Here is an 8,954-nt window from a genome sequence, read left to right on the forward strand (position 1 = left end):
GACATAGGTCTTCGTAGTAGCGTTACCAGGTCTAGTGCATGGGCATGGGGTCGATAATGTCGTTACAAGGACGGGTGGAGTTACAAACAGCCGTAACCCTTTCCTCTGCTCTGCGCATGTTGTCAATATGTGATTTTTAAATTATGACCAATTATAAAGTAGACATACTTTTTTTTTGTGGGAGTAGAGAATTTTTTTACGAAGTGTAACGAGTGTAATAATAACGTAACGAATTCATCAGCATTAACGTGGAGGGTGTGTATTGAACATATCAAAAAAGATAATTATGACAGCTACACGGCGATGAAATTTTTTAAAAAGAAGCTTTGTTTTTCCTTGAAGAAGGGAGATAATGCTTGTAATGATAGCGGTTATTGTTACTGAAACTTTCTGTAACGTTCGTGGTGAAAGGGTGGGGGTGAATGTACAAGGGTGGGTGCTTGTTCAGGGACAGCTAACTCTGGTATTTTTTTATAAACCATTTAGCCGGGTTTAAGCGCTAATTCGGTAAACTAAAAAAAAAAAACCTACATGCCTAAAAAAAAAAACATAATCTAGGATTGATACCTTCATTGATTTTTTGAGTGTTTTTGTTGTATAATCATCTAAATTTAAAAAAATTAAATCTTGTGCTGTAAAGACTATAACATAAAAACAAAAGTGTAAATTTCTTCGACCTTAAGGGATATAACTATTTTTAATTATTAAGTTTTTTTTGCAACAAGGGAAGTAATCACACGATGTCTCTTTAAGTCTCTCATACTATGTTGTAGCAAGATCTGGGTAACCACCGAGTGAGAATGATAGATCTTTACAAATTCTAATATTATTTAAAACCTAGTTCTTTGTTCTCCCATGTGTAATGTGAACATTAAATATAGTAACAAACTTTTAAAACAAGTTTGAGTCACCATTCATTTCATACAATATTCAACTTATTTTTCACCTCAAATACACTATTTAATAATTGCAATGTGCTGTACAAGTGTTAGCCAACCTCTTGTAAATATAATTCACCACAATGAAATCTTTGAGACATTATGCTTGAAGCAATCTTGAATATCTTATTTTATTAGCTTACAAGTTATTTAAGAAAAACCAAAAAAAAAAAACCCATTTTTTTGTGAAGAAACAATTTTAAATTTTATTTTAATTCTAACAAGTAGAGAACAAAGACATGAATGGTCATTCTGGTATTAGTCAACATGTACACATAATTCGTACACAGACGTCCACCTAATTTATACACAAATAGATGAGATCATAATGTAAACAACAAAACAAGAACAGTAAATGCACCAATAAATTCAACAGTTGGATATTTTGGATTAAGTCCCCTAACCAAAATCATACACGACCCAGTACAGCATAACAATTATAAATATATTAAAAAAATCATTTTCACAAAAACATCGTTATACAGAGAACTGTTTTTTTTTTGGTCTGTTTAGTCACTGGTTTCCTTAATATCATTTTAGAATGCTTGAACATAGGCAAGTATTTAATAGTTTTCCAATATGAAAAACTCAAATTAAACAGGTTATACAATTCTAACGATAAAGCTCAGTATATGTATATTTGAATTGGTACTAGGATTTTGTGGTACATACAAATGAAAATCAACATTTTATTTGACGACAATAAAAATTCTTTCAATAGCTTTAAAAAATGGTAATAATAAATTCATCAACAAAACTGTGAATATAATAAATATATTTTATCATTGTGCTATGTTTGAGGGTCAGCTATGGGAAGGTCTTCAGACAGTGATGTCCCCTGTTTCAATTCTTCTGACAGTGATGTCCCCTGTTTCAACTCTTCAGACAGTGGTGTCCCCTGTTTCAACTCTTCTGATAATGGTGTCCTCTGTTTCAATTCATCAGACAGTGATGTTCCCTGTTTTAATTCTTCTGACAGTGGTATCCCCTGTTTCAATTCTTCTGAGAGTGGTGTCCCCTGTTTCAATTCTTCTGACAGTGATGTCCCTTGTTGTTTATCTTCAGCAGTAGGGTGTGGAAAAAACTCTTGGGTGGAAAAAATGTTTGCTGGAATAAATTCTGGCTTCTTGGGCTTGGCTTGTGCTGGTGGCTTTTTCTGCTAGAAGTCAAAGGAAAATCTAGGTTAAAATTTTACATGAGAAAACAATATATTGTTAACTGAGATCATGTGCTAATTTTTAGAATCTGCAGACATTTGAGACTCAAGATCTTGTAAACAAAGTAACCAAGATTTAAAAGACTGCTTATTATTTTTAAAATACAGGAAATATATTCTATAAATTTAATATATTAAAAAATAAAAAGACATAGGACTTGGGGCATGTAACTTAAGATTATTTGTTCTGAGATTAGTAGTAAGCTATGAAGGGAATGATAGTAGGCTGTGGAGGGGAATTTGATGATTTCATGATTTTAAAGGACTGCTTTAGGGGATGTAACAACATAAGAGGGGTTTGGCTAAATTGTGGGATCAATGTGTGGCCTATCATTTACACAAAGTGCAAGTGGCCAAATGGCTTCTGTTATCCTAATATATAATTCCCCATGTGCGCACTTCTCTCTCTCTCTCTCTCTCTCTCTGTCTGTCCGCAAAATATTTTCGCCGGATATCACGTCAGAAACGGCAGCGATATATGGAGAACTTTATATGGACTTTTGTTGAAAATAATATGTTAGATGTTTTAAATGTATAACCACAATTTTATTTAAAGAAGAAAAATAAAAATTAAAGGCATATTCGAATGTAGAGAAACAGTATTATTTATGCAACCGGAAAAGCATTAATAGATGTGAAAAAGAACGCATAAAACTGTGACGTCACTATTGCTTATACATTAACTAATGACGTCATCTGCCGTGTTTAGAATAAAAGAAATGAACTATTTCATTCAAATTTGATTTAGATCTACGTACACTATGAAATGTATACAATACAATTTTTCCGGCCTAAACTCATAAAATTTATTTTATTTATTTGGATTCTAGATCTAGATATTCTAGATTCATCTATTCAAATAATACATTTCTATACTAAAGTATTTCAGGCCTTAATTACTTTATTGAAATCTTTGTTTATCTATGCAATTTGCTAATCTCTATAATATATAAAGCAAAGTTGTCGGGTGCCCGATAAGGCACTTCCCGGCGCCGCAGGTGCTTCAAATTTGGCAGGATCTTGCCTTGGGGCGACAGAACACGGGGGCCGGTTGGCCGAAAAGTCTACGATGATGGGGTCAAAACTGACCTTGACTGACCGGCGCCTTATATGAGCTATAAATCGAAAAAAAATGTCCACGGAGGAGCCTCTTCATAACTCCTGAGGTCGTAGACCGACCCTCGGACGAATTAATTAAGCATTCAAATTCTCAATGTTTTCGAAAGCCTAAGCGAAGCTGGGCAGCATGCCTAGTATAGTTATAGTGTTCCAAAAGTATTTGGTTCATACGACTTACCAAAGAAACAAATGAGGTAAGTTTCTTGACCAGTCCTCCCACTGTGGTCAGGTCATTTTCTGCTTTTGTGACCTTCTCCTCGGTAGCTGCAACACATTCTCTTACCATGTTCACAAACGCCTGTAATGTAAGACCTTAAAAAGTTACTTCCCTTTGTGTTTAAAACAATTAAACTATGGTGAATAGATAGCTGTGAACATTTACAAAAAGTATCCGTTTTGGTAAAAAGTATCATTACCAACCTCCAATTTATCAATCCTTTCAAACACAGCTTCCATCTCAACACATTTCTCTTGTATCTGTGGCAGAGTTGTGGAGAGGCACAGAGATGTATCACTGCGAATCTACAAAAACAAAAAATAAATCCACATCGGTTATACAAAGTCACAACAATTGTAGCACAGGTTTACAAAATTATGCTATTTTCAAATTGCTTTGGCCATCATGCCCTAGTTTAGAAAACCCTATTAGAATCAGCAATGGGATCAAAGCTGACCCTACATTTTAATGGGCAGTGAGGATGCTAAATAAAAATGAATAAGTAGTAAATATTAAAAAAAAAATGAAAACATATTTCTTTGAACTAAGGAAAATTGTATGATGTGATCAAGTCCTAAAATGATACCACTTTTTATCTTATGTAATTAAAATGTTTTTTGGACTAGTTACTATAACATATTAAACCAGTCAGATTAAAGTAAGAAACTAAAACATATAACTCATAAGTACACTCACCATGTCAACAAGTGAAAAATATTCATCCAACTTGGTTAGCATCATTTCAATACTGTCATTGAATTTACTCTCCTGCATGATAAAAAAAAATACAACATTTAATTACATATCTTATCAGGCTCTTATTGTGGCATTGTTTGTTGTTAACAATAACAGAATAGTTTACCTATTAGTAATCATAGTAGCCTAACTTTATTTTTTATTTTTTTTTTAAGTTGGTAACTAAAGTTAAAAGTAGCTTAGTTAGGTCTATTTTATATAGGCCGATTCTAGCTGAAAAAAGATACGCATGCACAATGAAGAGAAACTATGACTTTCCTTTGTTGCGATGTTTGCGATGGTACTGCGCATGCGTGTGTTTACAAGCAAACCGCAGAACCCTAACCCTAGCTCAGCTATTAAATTAAGGTCACCGCAGAACTATCTTTTGCTGACCAAATGAAGACGCTGGGGCAAAAAACCTTTGGGAGAATGTTAACACAGGTGTCCGATAATGGAATCTTATTTTAAAAAAGGGGTGTTAGGTTATTAAAAAAAGGGGTGTTAGGTTAGTGGTAGTTAACTAAATGCACACATGGCTGGTTAATGTCGGTGCTAACCCTGTCCCTAACCATAACCCCAACCCTGGTCCTACCATACGCCTAACTCTAATTTCTAACCATAAAATTAGTCGAGATTACGATACTACTAACAACCCATTATCGGACACCGGTATCTATAATCATCCAAATCTTTTTCCGAGGAGTCACTTCGTTTCTATATTATTTATTTTATACTTATAGTCTAGTAGTTAGTTGAACTATCTTTTGATCCATGCCAATTTTTTTTTGTAGTATGCTATCCATTGAAGACACTAGAAATTAAATCAGAGGCTTAAATGGAGGCGAGCGAGTTGACGAGATTCCTTCTATAATGTTGTTGACATGGAGTAAAAACGTGCTTTTTAGATTTAGACCGTAAAAAAAAATAAAAAATAAAAACTGAAGCCTAATATTAATTTAGAAATTTTATATTTTTAGAATAAATGCTATAAAAGTTGCAAATCCAGAGAACTTGAAAATAATTTGTTGAGTTTAAGGCTACATTTCTATTTATTTTTATCAAGCCTAAGTTATAACCGGATGTTTCACTTTCGTAAGACAAATATTGATTGGCTGTACAGTAACTTAGTGATCGATAACTATTTGTTTACAAAACTTTGCAGATCAAGTTTTTAAATTACAATGCAAATTTAAAACCCCATGACCTAGCTTTCTATTTTTAGCTTACAATGTGTACAATAAAATCTATGGCAGCCTATCCAATAGAAGGATGCCATTGTTTATGTCGCCATTACACGTGAAAACCAAATTGTTTTTGCTTTTTTTTTAAATTTTATTTAGTTACCGAAAATATTAAAAACATCAAATACGTCCAATCTTTAGTAAAGTCCAAAAATAACCAGAAAGACAGGATTTTATAACCATATTAATTGTAACTACGCCGTGCAAGATTTTTAAATTAATTTATGCACCTCTCAAATACCTTTGAGACTTTTCTCGCTCGTGTCCATTATCCTACAGTAGCGAAAGAACAGTGAGTTAAATTTAAAATGAGTGAAGTTGTGTTTGTGTAATTGTGTAGGTAGTAGTGTAGTCGTAGTGTCGAGTAAGTATTACTAAGTAAGTCAGAAAGTTACTAAGTATAAGTCTGTGTAATAGTATTACTATGCTATTAACTATTAAGTAATATAATAAATTATAATAACTTAATAAGTAACAGTAACACTAGTGACTAGTAACAGTAACAGTAACTGAAACTGAAACTGACTCCAGTTACTTAGCAGTTACTAAGTTAGTTGACTAAGACTTGTACATTGAACATACTTTATTTAATTAAAATGTTTTGTACCTCTTTTACAACATTAAAATTTAAAAATTTACTGAAATCTGTAGCAATCTCAGTAACGATTTGCTCATTATTTTTAATCTCATCATTAACAGATTCAGTTAAGCTTTTTTGTGATTGTAAGCTGTCTGTTGATAACTCGGCCATTTTGACTAGTCATGTGACAAGTCAAGGAATCGTAACTCTGTTTTTACATATTTATTGTATTATTTTTGTACTTTCCCTTTAAACAATATATCAAGGAAGATTAAATTGAAGAAAACTATTAGACCTACCTACAACTTTTATAAAAAATTACCTAAGGCACTGTAGGTCGTCACAAAAAATTAGACTCGCCCTAAAATGACGTCACAAAATATTCAGCTGACCAACTGTCTTTCCCTAGTATTATTAAGGGGAATAACAAAGCAAGGACAATTTTACGTAAAATATTAATTAAGTAGTTTCCCTTAGTACGGAAATTTACTACTGAAAACGACCAAATTTCGATCAATATTAGTTGTTGATTTATTTTTATAAAACTCTAATTTGAAAATTATAAAAAACAGATTGAATTTTTTCTTTAAAATAACCTTTTTAAAAAAGTGCAACATCATACTATTAACCCACCTCTCTCCCCCCCCCCCAGCAGCTTTGCATTGTTAATGAATGGCCTTCTTTGTCTTTTAAAGGGTCGTCTGTATGGTTACAAAAATGAGAACTGTTTTTAAGTGAAAGGAAAAGTTTTAAAATATTTGTATTGCTATATCCATTCTTTTGAGTTTTAAACCTGATGGTCCATGGGGCAAGTGAAGTAGAGTTCACTTGTTTCTGTGACCTCAGCCCAGCTGCTAATGTTAAACAGTAAGGTATCATCAGGTTTCTAACCTCTGTTTCCAGCACCAATCGCTAATAGTGAAGTAACTTTCTAATTTTAATAAATAAAGTCAGTGAGTTAACCATCAGTTGTTTTTATTTTTCACAAGCAGTTATTTAGTGGCTGGACCCTCCCCCAAAGAGGACATTTTAATAGGTGACACCTTACCCACCTTTATTTTCAAAAAAAAAAAAAAAAAAAAAAATGTTTCATAATTTTTATTAAAAATTTTATTTTTTATTTTACAACCCAGTGTTTTTTTCTTCTTCTTCTGTGATGTTTAAGTGGGAAGTTAACAGTAAAATAGAGAGAAGAATTTTCTGATATTTTTGTAAACAATTGTCACCTAGCAAAACAAACTCTTTTCTTCAGCAATTGAAACTCATTAGAAGCTACAGGTTCTAAATGACTTTATGCTCTAATCTGCAGTCATAAATTAGTAATTTGACCGGAAAAGGATTTAATAATCATCACCATCATTTCTGTGGACTCCTTGTGCTGCATAGGGATGCAGTGTTAAATAAAAAAGTAAATGTTGGAACAGTAAATTTTTTTTTTACAAAAAAAAAAACAAAGAAGAAAACAGGCATAAATGTAAACATCTTTTAATGTCAATATCATCATCCATACAGAAAATAAAACTTCAGCCACATTCACAGGGAGTCAACTACATATCAGGTTAATCATCAGGACAATAATGTCATATGTTACATGTGTGAACAAAAGAGCTAGATGGGATGAGATTTGGCTACAAAGCTGCTTGGTCTAACTTGTGTGCCACTGATCCAACATCAGGCATGTCCTCATCTCTGTCTGCTTTGTTCTGGACAGAAAATAAAAAACACAAATCAAATTTGTTTCATTGGAAATAGTTAAGCTTTGGGTAGTTTTAAATACAAATAAAATTTTGTTTTGTAAGGTCAAATGGCATGGCCCAACACAGGTTAGCTTTAAATAACTTTAAAGTTCTCTTTTGAACCTGTTGGTCCATGGTGCAAGTGAAGTAGAGTTCACTTGTTTCTGTGATCTCGGCATATGAAGGAATAGTGTGGTCAGCAGTATGCCCACTATGAAGAGGTCTGCTTCTAGAATCAAATATGTTTCTGATGTTGATATACCTACTGCTGATGGGAACCAGACAACTTAAGAGGTACCACAGAATCCCTTCAAATCCTGCTTTCAGTGAGAAAGTTAACTATTTTATAAGGAGGATTAGTTCAGAAACATTAGACATTTAGACACCCCCCACCCCCACCTCTCCAAAAGAAAAAACTTAGCAGAAATTTAAAATATACACAATAAATATTAAAACTTAAAATGATATCTGAAGGCTAACGACAACTTACAACTGGCTGTGGCTGACTTGAAGCAGACAGCTGAAGTTTGGCTGGAGCCAGCAAAACTTTGGTGATGTCTGCATTCAGAACTTCAATCTTTTTACTGTTGTCGAAAGTCATCTGATCAGGAACAAGACAAGAATTTAAGGGATTCATTTAAACAAATTTTTTAAAACATTTATTGCACAAGTGCTGCATGCAACAATTTGAATGAGTACTGCATAATTAGACTAAATTTAAAAAAAAAAAAAATCTATAGTACCATAAATCTAAGTTAGAAAATGTTTTTAATTAAATTAAAAAGTGAAAAAAAAACCCCACCCATAATTTATACTGCAATTACTAGATATTGTTAACTGAAAAATGGTTTATTAAAGTATTGGCAAATCAGTTGAAGAAGCAATTTCAAAGGATTACCTTTTTCAAATTAGTTTTGACAGCTTTAGACTGAGATTTTCTAGCCTTAGACTTGGCTTTGACCACTTTATTTTTCTTGGCCTGTTTGGCCACTTTGGCCTTCTGACCCTGCAGCTTCTTCTGTCCCTGACGGCCTTTCTTCTTACCCATGACTCAACAGCTGAAATGGCAACATGTTTTTTAATTACTCCAAATTTTCTGCAGAATTTAATTTTAAACCAAGGGACAAGTAAAAAAAAACTCCAAATTAGAATCTAGTACAAGATAGCAA

The 8,954-nt window shown here is 32.9% G+C and overlaps 2 protein-coding genes across 4 annotated transcripts in view; both read right to left on the reverse strand.

The window, feature by feature from the left end:
• Window positions 1-1,129: 1,129 nt before the first annotated feature.
• Window positions 1,130-6,230, reverse strand: LOC131957451 (uncharacterized). 2 transcript variants are annotated; one of them, XM_059322274.1, is made up of 5 exons: window positions 6,077-6,230; window positions 4,187-4,258; window positions 3,694-3,795; window positions 3,452-3,571; window positions 1,130-2,094 (listed from the first exon to the last, which is right to left on the reverse strand). In XM_059322274.1, exons 1-5 carry the CDS (start codon window positions 6,218-6,220, stop codon window positions 1,729-1,731), a joined length of 804 nt encoding a protein of 267 aa, XP_059178257.1. In that variant the 5' UTR covers window positions 6,221-6,230; the 3' UTR covers window positions 1,130-1,728. The 2 variants fall into 2 exon arrangements, with proteins under 2 accessions (XP_059178257.1, XP_059178254.1); XM_059322271.1 differs by having other exon boundaries at window positions 1,130-2,097.
• A 1,288-nt stretch (window positions 6,231-7,518) lies between these two features.
• The window catches only part of LOC131957446 (uncharacterized), a 28,683-nt gene continuing 27,247 nt past the window's right edge, over window positions 7,519-8,954 (reverse strand). For both annotated transcript variants that reach the window (XM_059322262.1, XM_059322264.1), the window contains exons 2-4: window positions 8,684-8,843; window positions 8,276-8,386; window positions 7,519-7,752 (exon numbers count right to left, since the gene is read on the reverse strand). In XM_059322262.1, the coding sequence (XP_059178245.1) occupies window positions 7,678-7,752; window positions 8,276-8,386; window positions 8,684-8,833 (336 nt within the window). In that variant the 5' untranslated portion in view covers window positions 8,834-8,843 and the 3' untranslated portion in view covers window positions 7,519-7,677. The remainder of the gene's footprint in view (window positions 7,753-8,275; window positions 8,387-8,683; window positions 8,844-8,954) is intronic.

Source organism: Physella acuta, unplaced genomic scaffold (genome assembly GCF_028476545.2).
Source record: "Physella acuta isolate Inbredline_101_S28 unplaced genomic scaffold, ASM2847654v3 ptg001244l, whole genome shotgun sequence".
In the NCBI taxonomy this organism is placed as follows: domain Eukaryota; kingdom Metazoa; phylum Mollusca; class Gastropoda; family Physidae; genus Physella; species Physella acuta.